Genomic DNA, 24,978 nt, shown 5'->3' on the forward strand with positions numbered 1-24,978 from the left:
TCGGTGCTGTTGTTGGAGATGGTGATGGTGCTGGGTCCGTCGATGGTGGTCATTATCAAGCAGCCTCAAAGGTCCTCCTCCTCCACCACCGGCTCCTCCTCCTCCTCCTCCTCCTCCTCCTCCTGCTGCTCATCTCCATCACCGCCGACGATCTTCTTGGAAGTACGAGTGGCTGCACGGGACTTGCGCTGGCGCTTGGAGGTCTCGTCGTTCTCGTCGTCATCAGTCGGAGCACCACGCTTCATGCCGACTTTCGATCCACCTCCCGAAGCCTTGGGCACAGCTGGGGTCTTCGACTTCGCCTTCGGCTTCGGCGCAGCGACCTTGCTCTTAGGGACCTTGTTAGTTGGCGAATCCTTCGAGGGTGAAGCCGCATCCTGACCCACAGCGGCGGCACCCGACTTGATCAATGTCACCCAAACAGAGAGCAGTCCCTCACTGCTCATCGACTCCAAGATCGCGATCACGGGATGAGCCTCGGCCTCAGGGCCGTCTGCCGAGAACTCCGCCTTCACTCTGTCCACGAACCGCTTCGCCTGCTTGCCTCCGGCGCTCGGCGCGGTCTCGGTCTTGAGCGGGGTTTGGCGGTCGTCGTTGACGAACGTGCGGAACTGGTCCTCAAGGAGACCCTTGAATGGGACGAGCATCTCCACCGCTGTAGTGTCCTTCTCGCTCAGCTTCTTGACGCCTCCAGCCGCTATGCCACAAGAATGGTCAGCGAGTCCATTCACGGCATATGGATATGGTGTTGTTCAAGACTTACAATTCGGAACAAGCATCTGGACAAGCGACTTGTAGAAGATACCCTTGGCTGTAGGGGACAACTGGTCGAGCTGCGCCTTCAAGAACTCCTTGACATCGTTGCCGGCAGCCGCGACCAATTGGTTGACGAACTCAGTGGACTGCTTAGTCAAGTTGGCGCCTGCACGAGTGGTTGGCTTGCCGTTGGGACCGCGGTCCTTCCTCTTGAGATCCTTGGTGAACGCGGTCATCACGGTGTTGATCAACGGCTGGTGGTCATTGGTGATGGATTTGGCGATGGCAGCCTCATCGGAGGTGTAATCGCCAACCTTGTTGACCTTGGCCGCTGCCTTGGATCTTGCAGATGTCAGCAACGATGATGCTCTGAAATGGAAGACTGCTGAACATGGTGCGCTTACCCGCCAATCTGAGACATGGCCAGTCCGGTCAGCGCGCTGAGTTGCAGACCCATGGTATCCATGCGCTGAGCCTGGATGGCCTCCGCGGCGGAGTAGATACCGGGATCGGCAGCGCTGGGCCACCCGGGTCCCTGGGTGATGTCGCCGAGAGTCAACTGAGGATACCTGGTGATGATAATTAGTCAGGGCATTACACCTCGCGCGAAGGCGGAGGATGTGAACAAGAGACATACTCGTCGGGGTCCATGCCCGTCACAGGTGCGGGCGACTCCGGCTCAAGGCCTGGGCTACGCGTCACTGCAGAAAGTGGGCTGGGGTTGTTGGGGTTGCCGACGGTTGGCGTCAACTTCGGCGCGGTGTCGATGCTCAAGTTGGGCTTCTTGCCGGTAGGCGTGGTCGCCGCGCCCGTCGACGTGCGCTTCGAGGGAGATCCTGGGCGAGGAGAAGTCATTGCGATGAGACAGAGCTTCTGGTTGGCTTTGAGTGTTGATGCAAATGGTGGCAAGGTTGTGAGTGCGGTGGAATGCAATGAACGGGAGGGTTTTTGCAATTTGAGTGAAGCCTTGAATTCGGTTATGGTGGAAGAGAAGGTGGAAGAGAAGGACAACGAAAAGTGGCAAAGACGTTGCTCCGTCAAAGGTTTGCACGCGATTGCCGGACTCACCGAGAATTTGCGAACGACCTGCTCGGCGAGGAAGCGTTTGAGCAAACCGGTCCTGTCTTTGACGACGCAGCCTCCCCATCCTGCAGCGCAGCAGGGCGGACAAACACCAAACGGACATTTGCAAGGAGCTCGCAGCTGTTCGACAGCCGACATGCAGTGCATGTTTGAGCAAGTTGGCGTTTGAACAAACTGCTGCCATCTGGCCTTTGCACTGCTGCAACAGCACAGCGGACCATCGCGACTCGGGCGTTTGCAAGAATTGCGCCACACTTCGTCAGTCTTTGCAAATACCTCACGAATATGCTCGCTGGATCTCTGGAATCTATTTGTATGGAGCACTGCGAAGCTACCTAACTATTGAACTGGCGTGCTGAAGTCATGAACCGACTGGTGTCTTCGCTCCATGAAGCCGAAAAGTCGTCCTCTTCACGACATGCTTGGACGCTTGACTCTCGGTCTCGGCTTGCCGCCCGCAAAATGCGGAGGCACTGCCGAACATCACACACTTCGACGAATCCATCGTTCTCGTTTTCGAGGTTGTTCGTCAATGGCGGTGTCGACGTGTATCAAACGGACCGTAGCCGCCGCCCCCAGCAACGGACCAGCGGGCATTGCGTGGGAGACCCCGCTCAGCTTCCGTGCCTGGCATTGACGGGGCGGTGTGGATGGGACTATCCACCACGATCAATCTCGGCGACAAAGCCGTGGCGGGTAGCCACACTTTGCAAGCCAGCGCCTGGCTCATCTGTTGCCAGCGCGGACATTTGCTGCGAGATGCCGAAATGATGCAGCTTCATCGTTCTCGTTTCTGCAACGAAGGCGGTGGGCCGCCGTCATGACACTGGCCGTACAATCCGGACTTGCGCAGCGGCAGCACTCATTCGGCGACAACGCTGATGTCCGATGCATGAGGCTATCCATTGCTTGGTGTCCAATCTCGGGATGTGGATCTGATGCACGAGCAGGCTTGTCTGTGCAACTCGAGACGCATGCAGTCGTTTGAAGGATACACACGATCTGGTGACGCGCTCAAAGTTGATGTGTCACTTTCTATGGGTGCCGTCCATTGCCGCTCTGGGAACGTGCGTCCATCGACAATGACTGAATGGCATTGTTTTGCGCACCGCTTTTGCCGTCCCGCTGCTCGCACGTCGCACTACAGCTTCTTGTGGTGAAGGCGATGACTATATTCGCATCGGTGACTGTTGAATCCTCTGTGCGCAGCTGTTCTGGACTCGAGCCGCGAAACTGAATTCATGCACTGTCTTTGTCGCCTTGCGTAACGTGGTACGCTTGGAGGAATTCTGCACATGCTCGGGTTGTAATGTCCAATCGCGAAGGTGGGGAGGTCTATTCTTGTCGTCAAGCTACAGTCCGCAGAAAAAGATGGGCGGTTGTCCGGTTGTCAGAGTCTGTGTTAAGTAACCTCGCATCACCACTTCACCCAGGTTTCCTACACCAGCTGTGCATTTCAGTCAACCTTCATGAATCCAAGTCATGACAGGTAGAGTCAGACGTGGTGCCGGAGGCAAAGTCCCTATTCCCAGGAACTACTCGAAGCGACAGACACTGACCGATCGTTTGGATGGTTTGCGGAAAGCTCCAGACAGTAAGTTTTCACCTGCGTGCGCAAGGTCTCTCCCGGGCAATGCTCAAGAATGGCGAGATTCAAACAACGTTCGTTCAAACAACATGCTGATCCCCGTGTACAGGCGAGCGACTCGAAGTGTTCGAACAGACTGCGAAAGAGTCCAAAGCCTTCAAAGGTTTCCGCCATCATGCGGCGAAGGTAGGTGACCTTCCACCCCTTTCAGCTCTACTCTCATTCTCCAGTGACGCAACTAACAACATGGTTGACAGACGCAATCTCGACAGGATCATCACCTCAGACAGTTCAAAGACTGGATGGCCATGAAGGAAGGTACGCAGCCCTCCAGCAGCAGCAGCAACAGTCGAACCTACGCCATCCGGTGTGGCCGCACAGTCGATGGCTAACGTATCGAAACAGGCAAGGAGGTGGACGATTTCGAAGAAGAAGACTTACTGGAGATCTGCTTCCCACGAGATGACGATGGCCAGGTGGCGGAGAACATCCGCCAGTTCCTGATCGTGACTTACCACAAGACAGCGCCGAGATCTCGCTTGACTGGTGAACGAATTTCCTATCGCTCACTGACCAAGTTCCGAGACTCGCTCTTCTTCTGGGCGAGGTAAGTACACTTGCTTCCACGCTTCTCTTCCGCTGTCATCCAACCAAGATACTTCGTACCCGAATGTCGAACGAACGTATGCTAACATGCTCTACGTAGGTACTTCGCACATCAGCGTGGAGATACTGCTCCGGACGCGCGTCTTCTGTTCCACCATGCGGCCGAAGCTATGCGTGCTGTCATCAAGAGTGACCCGGATCCGGTCCCGGAGATATCGAAACAAACAATGTGAGAATGCTCATCGCCTTGCCTTTACTCCCACCTCATCAGTCGACCATACAATCTACACGCTTCCCATACCTTCAAATACCCACTTCAGAGCGATGTCAAGCACCTTGTCCCATGCCGCATTCATCTTGCGTGAGGCCAGCCTGCATCTTGTCGGTCCTCGTCTCTCCTCCTCATCCCTCCTACCCTGCGTCTTTGCCGATCTGTGGACCTTTCGGCATGTCGAACATTCCTGGGACTCACTTCGCGTGGACACTCGCTTACTCAATTTGTGGTGGTTTAGGAAGAGCTTCATCGGTCTGTCAGAGCTCCGAGTGCTCAAGGACTTCGTAATGAGCACGTCGCGTGATATTGAATATGCCGAGCAGCACCTGGCTGCTTGGGACATTGCACGTTTGACAGCCTGTCGCCCGGGCAGCATCTGCAAGTCAGGCCGAGGTACGTGGCATTCAATTGCCTGACTGTATTCGCGTATCTGACGTGACAAAGCTACACCTTTGCGGTGGATCGATATTGAGTTTCAGAGGGATGGCGAGACTGGCAGGTTCAAACTGATCATACATTTCTGGAATCTTGCCATCAAGAAACCCGAGGTGAGCCTCCGGCACAACATAACGTAGAAGACTGCTGTCTAACCTCGCTGCAGGACCCAGAGCGCCCAGAAGCCGAGAGAAGTTCCGATGCCAGGTGAGCAACAATCACAACTTGGCCTCCATCCTTTCATCGACGTTACTATCTTCGTTCTCGAGCTCAAAGCGCGCCCTCCAAGCCACTCAGGTGCAAGGCGTGCTGTGCAATTTGAGTGGAATCACGGAGGTAATATACTGATTTGACTCACCAGACACGTTGAACTCCCCTCGCCCGAGCCGGCCAACTTGACCTTCTCGGCTGCCCATCGCCTTCTCGTCATCGCTATTCGACGCGGCATCCTGCAAGACATTGACACCATCGAGGATCTCATGGCGTACACCGGAAAGAACATCAAGATCAAGCCCGAGTTCCGGGAAGACTATCTCTTCTACCGTGGGAAGCCGAAGGGTATGGGTATCGACATGAAGCACCCTCTGACTGTAACAGCACTTGATCAGTAAGTTCCTGACCACTGTACCTCCGTGCTTCCGCTTAAACTGCACCATCCAAGCCACCCAAGCGATACCTGCACGGTGAAAGTTGCGCGAAAAGTTGGGGAGATGTGCGTCAGGATCGTTGCTCATACGGTCTTGGGGCAATGTTTCTCTACGTTTCCGTGTGACATGCACCGGACGAGGTGGTCCTGATTGGTTTGGTTCGGAGTGTTGCAGTTTGAGCGGAATGATGGAGGTACCACGTCCGTCTCTTATGCCGCAGTCGCTGATCTCTTCCGTTCACTACAGGTTCTTGAAGAGATGCTGCTTCGCAGTTGGCTTCACCCAGCAAGCGATCGGGATGACCAGTATTCGTCGTCGTGCATCGTCCGATCTCGTCGCTCGGATCGGCACGGAGCAAACCCGCAGAATTCTGGTGCGTGAAAATTTTCTCGACTTGGAAGCGTCCACAATGCTAATGCTGTTCTGTCAGGGTCATGCACCAGACACATTCACCTTGGAGAGATACTACCTCTTCATGGGTCCGATGATGAACCAGACTGGTTTACTGATGGACGAGGGCGACGACGTTCAGTTCAAGGAGATCTACCGCAAGCGATGGGCGCCCATGGTCACGTCCAAGATCGACGACCCGGCAATCAAGCGTACCAGAGGCGCTGCACTCCGCGCAATGACCGACAGGCTCGTTCTCGCAGATCCGGAGACACCGAACTGCACGACCGAGCAAGAGCGTCGGAACTACCGCGCTCGACTTCGACTTCACGCCCACCGAGCATTGCTTGAGCACGAAAAGCAAGAGTCTGAGCAGAATCTGACTCAAGAGCAGTTCGAGCAACGTGTCAGCTCCCTGGAGGCCTCCACCTTCGCTGACGCTGTCCTCAAGCGTGCTCTCGAGCTGCGCAAAGCTGGCGACGACAGCGCCCGGTTCCAGTCGGAAGGCAACTTTGTGCCCGAAGAAGACGACGAGGAGGAAGATACCGAGCCAGAGCAAGACCTCGAATCTGGCGAGACTGAAGTGCCTACCGACGGTGGACCCATCAGGCTCACATTCGAGTCTGAGCTTGACGAGGAAGCGGCGGATGGAGATGTGGTTCAGGAGTCCAGCGAACTATCGTACCAAGATTACGCCACCGCCTTCATGGACATCATGCTCCACAACCTCGAGTCCACCGAAACCGCCTGGAAAGATCGCCTCGACAAGACCTGCCCTACCTGTCAGGAAGACTTCACCGTCTCGGAGGATGTAAAGGTAAAATCCTCCATGTACCCACTTGCCCGCCACCTCGTTCATCACTGACCACTTTCCAGTCCAAGGAGTTCACGAGCCAGTCTCATCTCGACATTCACCTCGCCAGCAACTTTCATACGCCGTTGGTTCGCTTCCAACGCATGGTGGACAATGAAGCAGCCGAGCACGAGGATGGTCTCTATCAATGCCCATACTGCTACAATGCTGATGAAGATCGACTGAATCATTACGCGGAACAGGGCATTGACCCACCGTCATCCGACTTCACTTCCAGAGCAGCTCTCGAGACTCACGTCAAAGAGAGCTCGCATCTCACCGATGGCCAGAAGCACGATTCGCTCAAGGAGGACGATGGCTGGTATGACACAGTCTTCTATCCCAAGCAGCTCAAGTCCACATCCAAGAAGCGCCATCTCAAGGGTGTCAAGGAGCTGGAAAAGCTCGGCATCAAGTACACGAGGATTGCTGCCCTAGGTGGCTCCGGAGTGGTAAGGCTGTCTTCTTGTGTTGGAGTTCGATATGAATCACAACTAACATAACACAGCGCCACAAGACAATCCCAGGCGCCGTCACAGGTGCGGAGGCATCTGGCATGCATCCCAGATTCGCCAACCTTGTTTCTAGCAGCTCTGCCGCTGCGGGCGACGGTCGACTGGCCAGACTGACAGTCACTGGTGTTCCTCTCGCTGGTCTACCTCCGCATGTGCAGGGACTCGTTTCCTACCGTCACATAGCCGGATCGACGGCAGCTGGTGAGGTCGAGGATGATGAAGGCGAGGAGGAGGACCATGACGAGGACGCGGACGAGGACGAGGACGAGGACGAGGATGAGATGATGACTGGCGTCGGCAGCATGCAGCAAGATCCGATTGAGATCGGAGATGACGATGGCAGCAGCAGCTTGGATGATGACGAGGACATGGATATGGATGGCTGAGAGCCAGTTCGCTTCCGTCTTTCGTTGTTCGCGTCGCCAAAAGTTTCGGTTGTGCGCTCGGTATATTATCTTGACAGACTCAATGAATGACGAAACGATGCTCTTCCCCAAAGTCTCCTCCTTCCTTGTCTTGACAGTGTAGGTATCTGATTAATGCCGCCGACCCTTCAAAATTTCAATACCATTGAAGCAGGCACCACCTCACCGCCAAGCTACTTGTTGGAAATCGGAACGCCCGCCCTTGAAATCCCGCCCAAATCGTTCCAATTTCGAACCAAGCTGCAAGTAAATGCAAGTCCAAAAAGCAGAACTCAGGACGAGAACAATCCACAGCAAAACTCACGACCAGAGCAAAAGTCCAAAAGCAGAAATCTCGACCCTTCGTAGGAGCAAAAAGAAGTGCACCTGAGATTTATCTCAGAACGTCGCATATGCCTGCCGTGAGGAGGAATGTGCATCAGCCGCTAGAAGCGATGTTAGAATACGTTCCAAGCGTTTGATCTTTGGTCGACGCTTACTGAATCGAACACGGGGCTAGCCGATGGCAACGGCTAATTTTACCACTAAACCACTGAAGCTCGATTGTATTGTGATTCCGAGATTTAGAATGTATATATTGTAAAAAACATCATCCCCGGCGACAAAATTGGCGCTTCCGGGCTGCCTACCGCTTTTTCCCCGAGCATTCGAAGACATCTAGTCATGCTAAGCGGATAGAAAGATGCATCTATTCATCCTCTTTCATTCGATATGCTGATGGTCTCGTTTGAGTGAGAACTGCGAGCGTAACGCCAGAAGAACCAATGTTCAAATTTGCCTTTGTCTTCAATGTTGAGCCCACTTCCAGAATCCGAATTCTCTTCCGACAGTTTGGAGTCTTCTTTGCCCTGCGGCGTTGCGGTATGACAACGCTACATTTGGTCCGAAAGGTACGTGGTCTTGTCCGGTCAGAGCTCTCCTTGTCCACGTTTGTTGAACAATTCTTGTCGTTGGGTGGTTCAGGAACCCAACACGTTACTAGACAAAGGTAGCACATGAGAGACGTAGAAGCGAAAGTTCTGCGACCGGCCGTGGTGGAGGCAGGAGTTGCAAAGTACCGCCAGAGAGCTTGTTCGTATAACAATGTCCAAGAGTCGATCTCGAATGAAGAAAGCAGCGTGCTCGCATCACTTCCGACCACACTGTCAATCGGCTTCAGCTGCCTCGACTCTCGCTGCTCTCATCGGAAGAGGAGGTCGGGTAGTTCATCGGTCGCTTCATTTCCCACTCTTCGCAGTCTCTTTGACGGCCCCTAGTTCAGCTCATTACCAAGTCCACTCACCAGACCTTCACACCGAATGACTTCCTTCTGCTCGATCCCACGTAACTTCCGCCTTATCCTCTCTCGCCCTCAGCCGAACGCGATATAAATCCTCGAATCGATCATCCACCCACACTGCATTCAGCTGCTTCTCCATTGCCTCCATCTGCACCGTGGCACAATCGAACAGCTCTAACACCCTCAAAGATATAGGAAGAATGTCTGTCAAGACCGGGATCTCGAAATTTGGAAAGCCTCTGTCGTCAGGATCGTCCTTGCCATAGATCGCTATTGCCGATAGTCTCAAGGTCTGCAGATTGTGTAGCTCTGACATGTCTTCCAGAGGAGACCCAGGTTGCAGAACACCACCTTCATCATATGGGTCGTCGCACAGGGACTGTTGATCGTTAGTCGCCGTGCACGCATTGCATACAAACTCACTCACCGACATGTCGATGCAGATCTCTCTCAAGTTCTGCCCGAACTCAATGATAGATCTGCTTAACCACCCGTAGCAAACAAGACAAGCAGGGCCGAACTCCAATTGAAGTGTCTCAAGAGAAGAGCAGCAAGCCAGCAATTCCCTCAGACTTTCACCATCGCAGGCCGAGTCTGTGAGACGGAGATGCTTGATATGACAAGGCTCACCATAGGCACCTTCGTCAGCTGCTTGGATGATCTCCAACCTATTGCCTCGAAATGTCTCCAATTGACCGATATGGATCAGCCATTGAAGCTCGGACATTTTCAGAAATGCAGTCTCCTGTCCACATCGGACAGTCAGCTCCCTGAGGCGGGACAGAGGCAGAGCTTCGTTGGACTCGCTCGATGCCATTGGATCCCTCCCAGCTGAGTCCAGGACACTTCCAACGATCAACTCGTTCCAACCAGGCAGCAGCTCGACCTCCAAGACCTCTAACTTGCGACAGGCAATGAGCAGCATAGCCATGTTCGCGGGTTGCTCTCCCTCAGCGAGGCCATTGGTGACCAACTCTCGAATCTCTTGACTCAATGATGTAGAAGCATTGACCGCCTCAGCGTAGTTCTCAATGGCCTCTACTTCTACTCCATGGTCCTCGAGCTCCTCGCCGTCCGAGTCCAGGTCCGCAAGCAAGGGTGTGTCTTCTCCGAAGTACAGCTCTCGCACGTGGTCAGCCAGCATAGGCGAGTATATCAATGACCGTACGAGCAGTTTGATAGTCGAAATATAGCAACCTTCTATCCGGATCTTGTGGTAGAGCATAGGTTGCGCCAGACGGTAGCATTGCCGATTGACAAGACAGCAAGCTGCGAGTGTATGTTTGGATGGCCATTCCTCTTCATTATCTTGCACGTACTGGAGTACGAGTTGTAGTATTTCCTCCGGAAGGTATGGTTGGACCGTTGTCGTCATGAAGCTCGGTGATAATCAAGGTCTGGACCAGTGTAGCAGCGCGCATCGGCAGGCAGTGTTTATGCAGTGAGTCTTGATGATTCGCAACCGGTCGTTCGGGTTGATCTGCTCTATTGATATGCCAGCGAGGGGCAACGTAACAATGGTGGAAAGGAATGTCTCGTGATAGATTGCGTGACTGTGGTCGTATGCAATCGCTCGAAGTAGTGAGGTATACAGAAGAGCTTTGTGATACAATGGCTCGGAACAATCAATAAATAGTAGGTTACACTTCGCCAAATTCGAGGACTACAAAACAGGCAATTGCTTCAACCACCAAAGGACTTCTGTATGGCTGCGACTTGTGCTTTTGGTATCTCTATCTTATGCTTCATAAACACATCATCATGCCATCAAGCCGTGCAGACCTTCTCGGTGCTCCGACTGATAATGTAGACGAATCAGTCTCATGATCAGCCCAAACTTTTTTCGACATTAACAAACGCTCCAACACTTGGTACGTCTACAACTTCTGCATAGCAGCAACGTCGGAAGACTGGACGTAGTCCTCGAGGTCCTGGATCTTCTCCTGGAGCTCATCAAGCGAAACCTTCTCGTCCTCGACAACCAAGTTGATCTGGAGCTTCTTGATACCGAAACCGACGGCCACCAACTTGGAGCCACCCCAGACCAGACCCTCTTGTTCAATAGCACGAACAGCAGCCTCGAGCTCCTTCATGTCGGTCTCGTCGTCTAGGTTATGATGTTAGCAAATATGTACTGTCTCTTGGACAGGTGTCCAGCACATACCCCACGGCTTCACGTCGAGTGTGACAATAGACTTGGCAGCAGGCTTGGTCTTGCCCTCCTTCTTCTTCTTGTACTCAGCCAATCGCTCGTCACGAATACGGGCAGCCTCAGCATCCTCCTCCTCATCGTCGGATCCGAAAAGGTCGACATCATCGTCGTCCTCCTCCTCAGCCTTTGCCGGTGCCTTGGCGGGGTTCACGGTGAGCTCGTGAGACTCTGGGCCGTATGCGGTGTGTGCCTTGCTTGGGTCACCTGGGAGCGAGGCGAACTCGGACTCAAAGGTGGCGGTGTGCTTGTACCATCGTGCGGCGTGGGGGTACTTGTCGGCGTCGGGTGCGGACTTGAGAGCCTGGTAGGTCTTGACATCGGCCTGAGATGGACCGTAGCTGTGCGATAGTCAGCACGTTGTTCTCCCCGATGCATGTGAAATGAAGAGTTGAATGGTAGAGCAAGTCAGAGGTGCGCAAAACGCGTTTGGTGTTCGTCAAATAGCAGGGTCTTAAGCTGCCTCAGCAACACGGACCAATTGTTCCTCATCATACAAGAAGGAGAAGGGCATTGGGGAATGGAAAAGGGATTGCGAACCTACCCAACGATGTAGCTCCTAGTGGAAACCCAGCTGTCAAGCACTGGCAGAATTGTCAGCGAGGGCGCAGCAGGCGCAGTCGGTGCTGGTACGCACGGGAGTAGGCAGTGTCGTTCACAAAGTCGAGGAAACCCATGATGGCGGTGTGTGAGGTGGTATGTAGTGGTGTTGAGGGGTTGGAGGGGTGATGTTGGCAGTGAGGTGTCTGTCAAGCAGGAGAGAGAAATTTGAGTGCTGCCCACCACGCCGACGAATTATCGGAGTCAAAAGGCGGCGGCGGACCCTTGTCAACCGCAAAGCTTAATGAGGACCGCAGCCCAATGTTGATGACTTCGCAAAGAAAGTCTTCTTCTTCTCCCGAAATGCATACCAATGTTGTCGAGAGATCTCGACAGCTATCACAGCAGCCATGACAATGAACGATCCGGCATGCTTCGACAGGAACGCGGTCCATCAGAATTCGAGTCACAGACCGCGGGTCATCTCAAGTTGTGCCACGCTCACTCACTGGGCCCACGACTATATTGATCGACTCTCAGCCTGTTCCTGAGATGGAGAGCTGTCGAAGCTGCGCGCTGTTTCGACATGTGAAAGAATAAGTCTCGTCATGGCCTCGTGGTGGAGGCGGTCCGTTTCAGCTCTCTCTTCTCATCGGTCAATGTTCAGACAGCAGCTTGGAATCGAATTGATTCTTTGATCTTCACAGTCTCCATAATGCTTCAACACAGTGGACGCGGTGCTGCGAGGCGCATAGCTTCTGTCCGTCACCCAGTACCTCGATATGCCCTTCGAGCTTCTGGCCGACTCGAAGCCACCTCAATACCATCCACCTTCCGACGACCAGTACCATACAGCATCCAACGATCAACACCGGTCGCGACAACGCAATGTCGCAGCTACGCAAATGGACCGCCTCGACCGCCTGGCGGTACACATCGTATGAACATGAGCGGCGAACCCGAAAAGCCAGCTCTGGAACAATATGGAGTGGACCTTACAGCGAGAGCAAGAGATGGGAAGCTTGATCCCGTAATCGGACGCGACAGTGAGGTACACCGAACGATTCAGATACTCTCAAGGCGCACGAAAAACAACCCTGTATTGATTGGCAACGCAGGAACTGGGAAGACCGCTATTCTGGAGGGACTGGCACAACGCATCGTCAAGGGTGATGTACCGGACAACGTCGTCGACAAGCGCGTGATCTCACTAGATCTGGGTAGTCTGATCGCGGGTGCCAAGTTCAGAGGCGACTTCGAAGAAAGGTTGAAAAGCGTTTTGAAGGAAGTCGAAGACGCAAAGGGCGGGGTTATACTCTTCGTCGATGAGCTGCACACCTTGCTTGGATTGGGCAAGGCAGAAGGCAGTATCGATGCCAGCAACCTACTCAAGCCGGCCTTATCGCGAGGCGAGCTTCAGTGTTGCGGTGCAACAACTCTGAACGAGTACCGCCAAATCGAGAAGGACGTTGCACTCGCACGAAGATTTCAGCCTATCGTTGTGAATGAGCCGACGGTACAAGACACGGTGTCTATATTGCGCGGCATAAAAGAGAAGTACGAAGTGCACCATGGTGTACGCATCACCGATGGGGCCCTGGTTGCAGCCGCGGCCTACAGCAATCGATACATCACGGATCGTTTCCTACCAGACAAAGCAATCGATCTGGTCGATGAGGCGGCCTCTGCACTTCGTCTTCAGCAAGAGAGCAAGCCAGATGCTATCCGCGAGCTTGATAGAGCAATCATGACTATTCAGATCGAGCTCGAGTCGTTGCGGAAAGAGACCGATATTGCCAGCAAGGAGCGTCGCGAGCAACTAGAGCGTCAGCTCACATTGAAGCAGGATGAAGTCGGAGCCTTGACCGAGAAATGGGAGCAAGAACGAAAGGAGCTCGAGTTGATCAAGCAAGCGAAGGAAGAACTCGAACAAGCACGGATCGATCTGGACCAGGCACAGCGAGAAGGCAACTTCGCCCGAGCCAGTGAGCTCCGATATGCTCGCATACCCGAGCTACAGAAGAAGCTGAACGAGGAAGAGAGCAGTGAAACGTCCAGTGGAGAAGCAAAGGAAACTCTCATCCACGACTCCGTTACAGCGGACGACATTGCTCTGGTAGTGGCGAAAGCGACTGGAATCCCCGTTACGAAACTCATGGCCGGCGAACTCGAGAAGCTTATCCACCTCGAGGACACCCTCCGGCAATCAGTTCGTGGCCAAGACGAAGCTCTCACCGCCGTTGCCAACGCTGTTCGCATGCAACGCGCCGGTCTCAGCGGCGAGAACCGCCCGCTTGCCTCATTCCTTTTCCTTGGTCCAACAGGAGTCGGCAAAACCGAGCTGTGCAAGAAACTCGCGGGGTTCCTCTTCAGCACTGAAAGCGCCGTCATACGCTTCGACATGAGCGAATTTCAGGAGAAGCATACTGTCAGTCGCCTCATTGGCAGTCCCGCAGGCTACGTAGGCTACGACGATGCTGGCCAGCTGACTGAAGCTGTGCGACGGAAACCGTACGCTGTGCTTTTATTCGATGAGTTCGAGAAAGCTCACAAAGACATCTCCACCCTGCTCCTTCAAGTCCTCGACGAGGGTTTCCTGACTGACGCCCAAGGCCGCAAAGTCGACTTCCGAAATACCATGATCGTGCTTACCAGTAACCTCGGGGCCTCAGCGCTCCTCGAGAGCGCAGACGAAAACTCCGAAGTCTCTCCAGAGGTCAAGCAACAAGTACTCGACGTTGTCACCGCTTCGTTTGCACCCGAGTTTATCAACCGTATCGACGAAATGATCATCTTCAAACGCCTCTCCAAAGAAGCTCTCCGCGACATCGTGGACATCCGCCTGCGCGAACTGCAGGCGCGCTTAGATGATCGACGAATCGTGCTGGACGTCGGAGACGATGTCAAGACGTGGTTGTGCGAGAAAGCGTATGATCCAAGGTACGGTGCCAGGCCGTTGAACCGACTTATTCAGAGGGAGGTGGGAAATAGTCTGGCCGATCGGATTATCAGGGGTCAGGTCAAGGTTGGGAGCAGGGCGAAGATTGTGGTGGATGAGATGGGAGAGCACTTGGGTGTCGTGGAGGCGGAGTGAGGTGGTAGAATGCTTTGACGAATCATGACCATAATTCTGTAGGAGTATGATGAGACTGTGATATAATTATAGAGTAGCATAGCATAGCGGCACTGGTTGGCGGACATGTACAGGAGCATACTCAGCTCAGTTCGTGAGGACGAATGTGCATAACATATTGAGATCGGACATCCCGTCCTTTGAGCTCCATTCACTGAACCATGCCATGTGATCCGAACGAAGGCAGTGCAGGTACTGATGCCCAGTGCCCGGGTGTCGAACTGTAGTTCTTACGGAGCGGGATTTTGCGTCGTCCGTGGATTTGCATAATACACACCTCGTGATACTTACAGCGAAGGTGTCATTTTCGAGAAGCGAAACCGGGACTGCGAGAACAGAATCATCCGTGTCATTTCGCAAAGGTTCATGCTGGCGTTGACAGTACTGTTGTGATCGGTGCGGTGGACGTCGTCTGTTCAAGGCTGGCCCATTGTACTGTGGATAGCCTCCTTCACCACTCGTCGCTGGCCAAGCCGTTCACATGGCGATAGCTGCATTTAGTAGTTCTGCTGCGTCCGTGAGTGTTCTATAAGTACCTCGGGCGGAGTACAACTACCAAAGCCGATTGCAGATCATGAACGAGCACGCTCTGCCAATACGGAAGTGTGCCATTTGGGTTCCACCGGATGCCGCCGGATGTGGTTCACCTGCAAATTGTGGATCGGGAAGAGGATGCACAATAAACTGTGACGTTAGAATGAGGATCGATTTATGCTCGTGTCCTTCCGGATTTCGATGGCAGTGGAGGATCTTGCTGTGCAGCTGCGCATGACCGCGTTTGTTGACAGCAGATGTTTGGACAAGGGAACCTGGTTGACATCTCAATCTCAGGGTCAGTCGAAAGAGGCGCAACGCTCAGCTTAGCACAAGCCTCGGGAGCAGACGACTGTTGCTGCGGCGTGAAAGCTTGTGAAGGACAGGACTGCGCGCCGGAGCCAAGTAAAGACGCCGTTCCGTGTCGGTGGGGATAGAAGCATTCGATATGCTGGGCGCCGGGAGAGTTTCCTTGCTTTGAATGTCGCGCAGTCTTGTTTCTTGAGGCACAGAGAATCATGCTGCTGGAGTTATCAGACCTGTATGTATGCAGGATTCCTTGATCTCTGAGCAGTGGATCGCTCGAACTCCACGACAGCCTATCGAAGTCTCCAGTTGTTGACTTGTTGTCTCTCCGAAAGACCTGTGCGTGTCATTTTCGTGAGTTTGATGCTGGTAAGTTGAACCGAATCTTCCCCGCCGCCGTGAAGATCGCTTTTTCGGCAGGTAGTGACGTCGTAACGAATAATAATTCGAGCAGAGACAGCGCGGGAAAGGTCTTTCAGCCACCCGGCTTACGGGCGAGTGAACGTGGATCGCCGGAGCTCCAATCTTCCTCGCTTCCTTCCTTCCTTCATTCACGCCGACATTCATTTATTAGGAAGCCTCAATTCCTCGTTCCAAGGGCCGCAGACTGCCTGTCAACTACTCAGTCCGCAGTCCCTTCGCCGAGACCCTAACACCGACACCCCGCCATCATGTCTTCACTGAAGAAGGCGTTGAGCACATTGAAGCCGCGCAGCACATCCAACTCCCGCGCTAACAGCGACAACGACAGCGAGAAGAACAATGGAGCTCCTCAAAGATCAGGCACCGGCCTCTCGGGCCTCATGGGAAGACATTCCATCGATTCCTCACGTCGTGACAGCCGTGACCGAGGATCGCCAGCGCGAGCTTCCAAGGAGCATCACCGAGCTTCCCTTAGTCCTCTTGGTTTCTTGAGGAAAAAGGCAGGGAGAAACTCCGACGATTCCAATTCCTCCACAGAGAACCTCCCTCTCAACCGCGATGGCGAACCCATGAGTCGCAATCAGCAACGCAAGCATGAGCGACAAGCAGAGAAAGAGAAGCACCGTCAGGAGGTCGAGGCTCGTGAGGAGGCCGATCGCAAGCGGAAGGAGGAAATGACACGCAAAGCAGCCGAGGAAGAGACCGAGGAACAACGCTCCAAGTATGGCGAGTTTCCCATCAACTACTATGCGGGCCAGCAAAAGCATGAGGATCGCATCGATATCAGAAGCCTCAAGACCGATCAGGTCGGCCAGATGGTCTGCTTCCGAGCTCGTCTACACAACATTCGCAAGCTCAGTGCGCATCTGGTATTCATCGAGCTGCGGCAACAGACAGCGACTGTTCAGGGAATTTTGCACGAGCATGGTTCTGTGTCACAGGGCTTCGTATACTGGGCGGAACATCTCCACATCGAATCGATCGTTGTGGTCAAAGGTGTCGTGCAAGAGCCGAAGTCAAAACAAGGCGAGATTATTGGTGTGTCGATCCACAACTTGGAGATCCATATCCATGAGATGCACGTCGAAGGTCAGCCTACCGAGCCATTGGCCTTTACTGTCCATGAGGCGGAGGTCACAAAGGCAGAGACACAAGTTGAGGGAGACGGTCGCCACCGTGTTTCTGACCGAGCACGACAACACAACCGGATCATCGACTTGAGGACCACTGCCTCCCAGGGAATTTTCCGTGTACAGTCTGCAGTTTGTCAAGCTTTCCGCGCACACCTAAGCTCTCTCGGCTTCATGGAAATCCACACCCCGAAGTTGCAAGGTGCAGCATCCGAGTCTGGAGCCAGCGTGTTCAAAGTGGACTACTTTGGTCGTCCAGCTTTCCTGGCACAATCGCCTCAACTAGGCAAGCAAATGTGCATCGCTGCGGACTTCCCACGAGTTTTCGAAATTGGCCCGGTCTTTAGAGCTGAGAACAGCAACACCCATCGCCACTTGACCGAATTCACAGGTCTCGATCTGGAAATGGCAATCGATGAGCATTACCACGAGGTTCTCCGCGTGCTGGACAGCACTTTCAAGGCAATCTTCAAGCACGTCTATGACAACTGCCAGGACGAGATCAAGGTCGTCAAGCGTCAATTTCCTCACGAGGACTTGGTGTGGCTGGACGAGACACCCATTATCCCATTCGCCGAGGGTATTCGCATACTCAATGAATCGGGATACAGAGACGAACATGGCAAAGAACTGTCCGAGAATGAGGATATGGGAACTCGCGACGAGATCGCTCTTGGGGCTGTGATCAAGGAGAAATACAAGACGGACTACTACGTTTTGGACAAATTCCCTGCTTCCGCTCGACCCTTCTATGCGATGCCCGATCCCAACAACCCTGAACTCACCAACTCCTTCGATATCTTCCTCCGAGGCCAAGAAATCCTGTCCGGAGGCCAGCGTATTCACGATGCAAACATGCTCGTGGAGAAGATGGAGAAGCTCAAGATGGACCCAAGAACATTGGACGAATACATGACCGGCTTTGAGTGGGGTGCTCCGCCTCACGGTGGTGGTGGTATCGGTATGGAGCGTATTCTCATGCTCCTGCTGAAGCTTGGTGACATCCGCAACGCAACACTATTCGCGCGTGATCCCCGATCACTTCCATACAAGCCGCCCATGAAGCAACTCAGACATCCAGAAGCAAGCACACTGCATCCTCCGTGGCAGGGTCAGGACCGAGTGACTGCCCACAAGGACTTCCAGCCCTTGGAAATGCTCATTGCCAACTACGGTGATGCTTCGAACACATCCTGGCTAGAACCGAAATTCGAGATTTGGCGCGATCCGCACACCGGTGCTGCCGTTGGCTTCGTGCAACAAGACGGCTTTGCCATCACTATTGGTGATCCTCTTTGCCACCACCAGCAGTATATCAAGACTATTGGTGGCTTCTTGCGTTACATCAAGAAAGAGCGCCGTCTCAAACCTCTCTGGCTTCTGTGTGGTAGTGCAACGGAGGAAGTGTTGGCAAACAAATTCGACTGGAGAACGCTCTCCGTGGCCGCGGAACAGCGTCTCGACCCGACCAACAATCCGGCCGCCCAAGACCCCGAAATTCAACGAAAGGTCCGTCACGCGGAGAAGGAAGGCGTCAAAGCTCACGACATACTTCTCGGAAACAGCGTGCCAGACGACGTCAAGCAAAAGGTCGACAAGCGCGTAGAGGATTGGCTCAAGAACCGCAAGGGCAAGCAAGTACATCTCACAGACGTCCACCCGTGGCAAGACGTCGAGCATCGCCAGTACCACTACACGACTACGAAAGACGGCGAAATCTGCGGCCTGGTCATCCTCGCCCAGCTCTCTCCCGAACATGGCTGGCAAGTCAAGTTCGCGCTCGACTTCCCCGGTGCTCCATCGGGAGCGATTGAAATGCTGGTCCTACACGCTCTCAAGGCCGCAGCGACCAGTGGTGCTACTTCCGTCACATTCGGTGGCGGCGCGTCGAACAAACTTACGCCAGGCCACAATCTGAAGGGTGCGAGAGTCAAGGTGCTCGCAAAGGCATACCACGCGATTGCTACGGAGCTGAAGTTGACTAACAAGAGCGAATTTCGCGAGAAGTTGGGCGCGGTGCCCGATCCAATTTTTGGTATGTTGCAAGAAGTTCCTGTTCAGATCGGAACGAATGCTAATCCAAACCTCCTCAGTCTGTTACCCACCCCATGGCCTCGGCCCCAGCGGCGTGCGAGCCATACTTAATTTCTTCGAAGGTAAGTGAAAAAGGGCCTGCGGCGTCCGAGTTTGTCTCGGGCTGTGTCAGGATCGATTCTGTATCGTCCTTTTGTCTGAGCATCGCTAACTTCGGCAATTAGACGACGACGATACGTCTCAGCTGGGTTAGTTCTCCCGCGCGAAACAGTCGTTGGCTCCGAGGAAGGAGGATCGCGAAGATCCCGCTGGCAGGAGGAGTATAGGCAGTTTCTACGACAAGAAATCGGAGGATAGTTCCAGTATTGGATGAGCTCGACTCAGGACTGGACGCGGGGAGGATTAAACGGGATACCAGGACATTTTTGGCGCATTGTAGCCGACGGCACGCCACGGCTGGCGGACAGGAAATTATGATAGTGAGCGGTACGAGCGGATAATGGAAGTGGTAGATTTGATGATTGAGGTCGAGACTTTCGTTTGTTCATAGCGCGCCATTGCGCACAGTGTTGCATACCCCTTTGTACCGAATTGGCGAGGAGCAGATCACATAAAGATGTGAATATATGAAAGTTTCAAGATCATACCTTACGTCCACATACGCAAGGCGTGAATTGGTCCGACCTTCTTTGGCATTCGAGTGCCATCATATCGAGCGTCAAATTTTGCTCGAGGATGGATGAAAGTATGCCGCCGTTATCAGCGTGAATGGATACTGTATCGCTAAGTTAGTAGGACAGTCATTCGACTCCGCCGCCGCTACTTCTCGTGGAGAATCCAGCGCGGAGGACGTTGCGGAGGACAGTGAGGGAGGCAAGGGCGCTATGGGATGTACTGAAGACGAGTCAATACCGAAGACGGTTTCACGTAAGAAGAGATGAGAGAGATGGAGGTAGACTTTGATTGTACTCGTCTTTCAGAATCCACAAGCCGCCTCCGCTGCTTTTCCATTTCTCCTGTTCATTTTTTATCTCTCCTCGCCGCCGTGCTGTGATCCAGCCTCCCTGCCAAGCACCACCTCAAAATCACCATGCCCTCAGTAACCATGCGCCAAGATCGCTGATAATCTAGATGACCCCGCATCAAACCTCTAATAATTCAACTCGGTCGTCTCGCCCTTATCAGCGTCCAGATCCTCATAGCTCCTCAGGCTCCTACCCGCGACCGCCTCGTTTGGACCCATTGCTCCCAGTCCACCTTCCGGCATCCCCATCGCGGGTCGACCGCCGCTCATCGAAGGCATACGGCCGCGTCCACCGTTGCGTTGGTACGGGCCTTGTGCGCGGTAGCCACCTCCGTTGCTAGCACCGTTCATACCATAGCCGCGGTTGTTATTGCGCATGGGACCCACGCCGCCCATGGCTGCGGCAGCGGGCCACATACCTGGAATGCCCATAGCTTGGGCCGGGTTGAACATTCCAGGCATACCTGCTGGAGGCATACCAGGGGCCATCGGGAAGCCCATGGGGAATTGCTGATTGAGCTGGAAGCCGCGCGGAGTGCCGGAGGGGGCGTGATTGTTGAGTGGGAAGTGTCCGTTGGAGTTGGCGTCGCTCCTACTGGGAGCAATGTGCGCCGGGTCGAGGACGTAGGTGTTGACCAGCTCGACTTCGGAGCGGATGCGATCGTACCAATCGTTGTGACGCTTCTCGACGTGCTTGCGCCAGAAGTCGGTACCTTTGAAGAGCTTGGTGCATTCTGGGATCTTGCACCGGAATTTGTTAACGTCTTCTTGAGTGACGAACTAAAGAGCGTGTTAGTGGTGATCGGGATGAGTGGAGAGATGACCGGCTTACCTTGCTGAGCTCCTTCTCAACACCCTCGTCCAACGGTGTGCCTCCAAGCTTGCGGATGTTGACGTTGTCCGGCTCCAGGATTTGCAGAATCTTCTCCTCGAAAGTCCTAACCCAGTTGTAGGCACGCTGGAGTTGCTGAGTGGTCTTGATGTTAGGCTTCATCAGAGTCTTCTTCTCCTCAATAGGGCTCTCCATCTTTGTCTCATCGTCGTTCTCGAGTCTGCCCTCGTTCTCAGTCTTTTCGTCACTCGACTTGTTCCTGAGTGGAAACGCCTCGCCTGATGCACTCGCTCGTGCTGTTTCCTTCGCAGCGGACGTCAGACTCGCACGAGGACGTCGCAGATGGCCACCAGGGCACTTGCGTTGCAGCTCATGCACCGAATCTGACTCGAAGACACAGAAGAAGCAGAAGTTGTACACTCGGCGGAGATACTCCACCAACAAATCAAGCTTCTTCTTCTTTCCGAGGAGCTCCTCGTCGTCGACCTCTTCATCATCGACCATGCCTTCCTCCTCCTCTTCACCCTCTTCGACATCGAAGTCGATGATATCGGGATCCTTCTCGGGCTTGGAAGGCACCACAGGCTGCAACAGACCTCTCTCGACCAAATTATTGACACGCTCCTCAATCTTGGCCACTCCAAAGTACTCGTCACCAAGCTCATTGTCCAGCTTACGGACCAGGCGAGTGGCCAATTCCAAGTCGCGAGCAATTCGCTCAGACGCCGAGAACAGATCCCACAAAGCCTTCTTTCGAGGTCCCTCCGGAGGGCGGTGAACACCACAGTGGACAGTGAAATTGCCTCGCTCTGGATCCTCGATGGTCTTGCCGTTGATTCTTTGAAGAGCTTGCTCGCTAGAGCTCAGGGGCGCGGCAGGCTGATCCGTCTTCATAGCCTCGCCTTCTTCTCCCTCTTCGCCGTCTCCTGGAGCCGCGGCCTTCTCCTCCTTAGCAATGGCCTGCTGCGGCTCGGGCGATCCAGGATTCAACATGATCCAGCCCATTCGATGACATTTCTTGAGCGGATTTGGGTCTGAGAGGGACAAGTGCTTGAAGCCGCCATCAGCTTCGCCGAGATGCTCCTTTGCGAATGCTTCAAACTTCTCGCGGGTAACGGTGGGCGCGATTGTCTTGATGAGCAGAGTTGGCTGAGATGACGCCGGATCGCGGAGGTCGCCACCTTTGGACGGGAGAAGGTCGCCAACTCCCAGAACTTCGGCGGCCGCAGAAGTCTCTCCCTCTTCGCGCTCGACAATGCCGCCCAGACCATTGGACTCCGACTTGTAGATGCCCTCCAGAGTGAAATCATCAAAAACGCCAGACGATAGGTCTTGCTCCCACTGAGCGAACAGACCTTTTCGGTAGTCCACGAGCTTGGCCCGGAAAGGATCTCGTACTTCAGGAACGTAGCGCTCGCGGAACCAATCTTCTGCCTTGTGCATGCGCACGAACGCCTGTGCCTGTGACTTTTGCAGATTCTCCTTGTATTGATCGTATGCCGCCTGGATCTTCGGCCTCTCAGACTCGCGCTCTTCTCTTGTCTCACGTTCGCCTCTCACTCTGGGCGGCGCTCGGCCCGTCTTTGCGCGCTCCTTCTCTTCCTTCAAGCGCTGCTCCGTGCGCCACCACTCCGCGAACCAGGTGAATCCGACTTGAAATTCGAGCTTCATCGGATCGGGAAGAGGATTGACGAGAAGAGCGGGCGGCTCAGGACCAGGGACATAACGATCGATTGCTTGCGGAGAGGATCGGCGACGTTGACGAGGCTCATCGCGGCCGCGCGGTGGGTAGACGTAGTCATCGCGTACGCGGTCGGGCTGGTATCGGTCGACTTGTGCGGGCGAACGAGAACGTCTGCGGTCACGATCTCCTTGCCGACGGCGATCTATTGGGTAGTAGGTCAGTCAACGATGCCTCTGTCTCGCAAGCCGTGGAGGCGCACCTGGCGAACGACGCCTCTCGCCGCGATAGGCGTCAGCAGAGCGGTACTCATCGCGCTCCCGTCCCTGTGGACGTGCGGACGGCTGCTCTCTAGTTCTCGCTTCAGGAGATCGGCTGTAACCGTTGTACTCGTCCATCTTGTTGGTGAGTATTCAATTGACAATGAACGGAGCCGTTGTCATCTGGATGTCGCCGATATCTATGGAGGCTCCATCAAGCACAGACAGGTAGAAGTGTCTGTGGAGTCGTCCTGCGTAGTGGAGTGCGATGTAGGGCGTTGCGGCGGGCCCAACGTGGGCGTGGACGGACTGTTTGCCATGGCGGCCAATGTCAGAGAAGAAGGACAAACGCAAACAAAGAGAAGAAGGAGATGCGGCGCAAGAGTGGATTGTGTGCGGTGTGTGGTGTAGTACAACGAATGGTACAAGTGTGGGCAACGCAATGGTAAGATGATGAAGGGGGATTCGGAGCTGAGCGGTGCTGGACCAGCTCGAGGGAGGAAGAGGAGAACAAGAAGGGGTCGGTACGAACAATTGGTAGGAGGAGAATGGGTGATGAGGAGATACGAACAATGTTGGGAGAGGCGCGTATCGCGAAAAAAGAAGGTCGTGAGCGATGTTGTCGTGGAGGAGGAGGAAGAGGGTCGGTGAGATTGGTGGTGGTGAGATGGACATGGAGAAGACCAGACCGGACCAGGCAGCACGGGAGCTGACCGGTGGAGTAGTTCTAAATTGTGGAGACGTGAGGCTGGAGAGCTCTCGCAGATCCGAACTATCCGAGCGCTTGTTCTTCTATATCAACCACTCGTACCGCCATTGACTCGCCCTGGAACATAATAAATTACCACAATGACCACCTCGCTGCAGTCTCTGACGCTACCGTCGTTCATCTTCGAGAATGCGCCGGCCTCCATCCTTCTGCCCATCGTTGCCGGATCTGCCGTAGGATACTCGTGTCGACCCAAGCAGACACAGGACACATACGCGACACTTCGCCAGCCTCCATTGAGACCACCTCCATGGGTCTTTGGCCCAGCCTGGACTGTCATCTACGGCGCCATGGGGTACGGTGCGTACCGCGCCTGGAGCGTCGGCATCAACAGCTTCGATCCCGATAAGATTGTGCTCGCAAAGGTAAGAAGAGGACATTTGTCCCACTGATCATATGGATGACTGATCAAGTCTCGACACAGCACGGTGCACTCATCTACACAATTCAACTAGGCCTGAACCTCATCTGGATGCCGCTTTTCTTCTCGTACAAGAAGCCCATCCTCGCAACCGTGGACATCATCACCTTGACCGGCACCGTGGGCTACCTTGCGTCAATTTGGTCCAAGATTGACGAGCGTGCAGGCTGGTCGCTCGCACCGTATCTGGGATGGTTGGCATTCGCAAACTACCTCTGTATCGGCTGTGGCTACCTCAACAACTGGGACTTTAGCGACAAGCCGGCTGCCGCAAAGGCGAAGAAGTAGTCCAACGATGGAGAGCCAGGAAAGACAGCATGGATGTCGTAGTTCAGAACGTTATCCGTGGCTGACGACAGTGTTGCTGAAAGGCACGATGCACCGCATAGAGATTCCTCGAACTGATCTGTAGACTGTCAAGCTGCATGTTTCGGCCCAAGTCTTCTCAACTCGCACTGATCAGTCGCGTGCGGAGATCGAGCCGCATTCCTATGCACACAACCTCACTTTGCGCCATGGACTCTGGTCTTACTGTCGAACACAATGTTTGCTGGTTGAAGAATAGGTGCGTAGTCAGCAGATTTATCATGCAAACTATCGAGCGCATTGCGGCTTTAATGCTGTGTGCTCACCAGAAACGATCACAAGAGGGAGGTCCGGACCGCGGTCCATGCATTGGTGTGCATGAGATCAATGCTCCAAGCTGTTGAACGTCCACGTCGGGAAAGTCTCGCATTTTGGCGGTGCAACCAGGAGTGTGGCCTCGTGCGCACGCGCGTGCTCTGTCAGTGGCTAGCCGGGCTTCAAGTATCTCGCAATGCATCCTTCGTG

The 24,978-nt window shown here is 54.2% G+C and overlaps 8 protein-coding genes across 8 annotated transcripts; 4 read left to right on the top strand and 4 right to left on the bottom strand.

Moving 5' to 3' along the window:
• Positions 1 to 188: 188 nt before the first annotated feature.
• On the bottom strand, positions 189 to 1,054 carry MYCGRDRAFT_78832 (uncharacterized protein; the record flags this gene model as incomplete). The annotated part of the gene is made up of 2 exons (XM_003857119.1): positions 189 to 311; positions 837 to 1,054. Coding segments are annotated over 2 exons (245 nt in total), but the record flags the coding sequence as incomplete, so codon positions are not given.
• Positions 1,055 to 3,321: 2,267 nt separating this feature from the next.
• Positions 3,322 to 7,533, top strand: MYCGRDRAFT_107442 (uncharacterized protein; the record flags this gene model as incomplete). Its single annotated transcript, XM_003856449.1, has 13 exons — positions 3,322 to 3,433; positions 3,537 to 3,613; positions 3,685 to 3,745; positions 3,833 to 4,034; positions 4,134 to 4,262; positions 4,354 to 4,700; positions 4,752 to 4,855; positions 4,909 to 4,949; positions 5,104 to 5,349; positions 5,636 to 5,762; positions 5,820 to 6,596; positions 6,656 to 7,084; positions 7,141 to 7,533. The coding sequence occupies 13 exons, from the start codon at positions 3,322 to 3,324 to the stop codon at positions 7,531 to 7,533; spliced, it is 3,045 nt and encodes a 1,014-aa protein (XP_003856497.1).
• A 1,328-nt stretch (positions 7,534 to 8,861) lies between these two features.
• On the bottom strand, positions 8,862 to 10,427 carry MYCGRDRAFT_107443 (uncharacterized protein; the record flags this gene model as incomplete). Its single annotated transcript, XM_003857118.1, has 3 exons — positions 8,862 to 9,143; positions 9,279 to 10,061; positions 10,171 to 10,427. The coding sequence occupies 3 exons, from the start codon at positions 10,270 to 10,272 to the stop codon at positions 8,862 to 8,864; spliced, it is 1,167 nt and encodes a 388-aa protein (XP_003857166.1).
• A 130-nt stretch (positions 10,428 to 10,557) lies between these two features.
• MYCGRDRAFT_66728 (translation elongation factor 1 subunit beta) lies at positions 10,558 to 11,804 on the bottom strand (the record flags this gene model as incomplete). The annotated part of the gene is made up of 4 exons (XM_003857117.1): positions 10,558 to 10,958; positions 11,016 to 11,401; positions 11,605 to 11,644; positions 11,698 to 11,804. 4 exons carry the CDS (start codon positions 11,735 to 11,737, stop codon positions 10,729 to 10,731), a joined length of 696 nt encoding a protein of 231 aa, XP_003857165.1.
• A 511-nt stretch (positions 11,805 to 12,315) lies between these two features.
• MYCGRDRAFT_66729 (uncharacterized protein) lies at positions 12,316 to 14,694 on the top strand (the record flags this gene model as incomplete). The annotated part of the gene is made up of 1 exon (XM_003856450.1): positions 12,316 to 14,694. The coding sequence occupies one exon, from the start codon at positions 12,316 to 12,318 to the stop codon at positions 14,692 to 14,694; it is 2,379 nt and encodes a 792-aa protein (XP_003856498.1).
• A 1,853-nt stretch (positions 14,695 to 16,547) lies between these two features.
• On the top strand, positions 16,548 to 19,500 carry MYCGRDRAFT_53676 (uncharacterized protein; the record flags this gene model as incomplete). The annotated part of the gene is made up of 3 exons (XM_003856451.1): positions 16,548 to 19,161; positions 19,220 to 19,282; positions 19,385 to 19,500. 3 exons carry the CDS (start codon positions 16,566 to 16,568, stop codon positions 19,411 to 19,413), a joined length of 2,688 nt encoding a protein of 895 aa, XP_003856499.1.
• An 810-nt stretch (positions 19,501 to 20,310) lies between these two features.
• On the bottom strand, positions 20,311 to 22,888 carry MYCGRDRAFT_33864 (zinc finger protein, C2H2-type; the record flags this gene model as incomplete). Its single annotated transcript, XM_003857116.1, has 2 exons — positions 20,311 to 20,964; positions 21,017 to 22,888. Coding segments are annotated over 2 exons (2,526 nt in total), but the record flags the coding sequence as incomplete, so codon positions are not given.
• A 918-nt stretch (positions 22,889 to 23,806) lies between these two features.
• Positions 23,807 to 24,435, top strand: MYCGRDRAFT_89752 (uncharacterized protein; the record flags this gene model as incomplete). Its single annotated transcript, XM_003856452.1, has 2 exons — positions 23,807 to 24,091; positions 24,151 to 24,435. 2 exons carry the CDS (start codon positions 23,807 to 23,809, stop codon positions 24,433 to 24,435), a joined length of 570 nt encoding a protein of 189 aa, XP_003856500.1.
• Positions 24,436 to 24,978: the final 543 nt, after the last annotated feature.

The sequence above is a fragment of the Zymoseptoria tritici genome, chromosome 1 (genome assembly GCF_000219625.1).
Source record: "Zymoseptoria tritici IPO323 chromosome 1, whole genome shotgun sequence".
NCBI classification, from domain to species: domain Eukaryota; kingdom Fungi; phylum Ascomycota; class Dothideomycetes; order Mycosphaerellales; family Mycosphaerellaceae; genus Zymoseptoria; species Zymoseptoria tritici.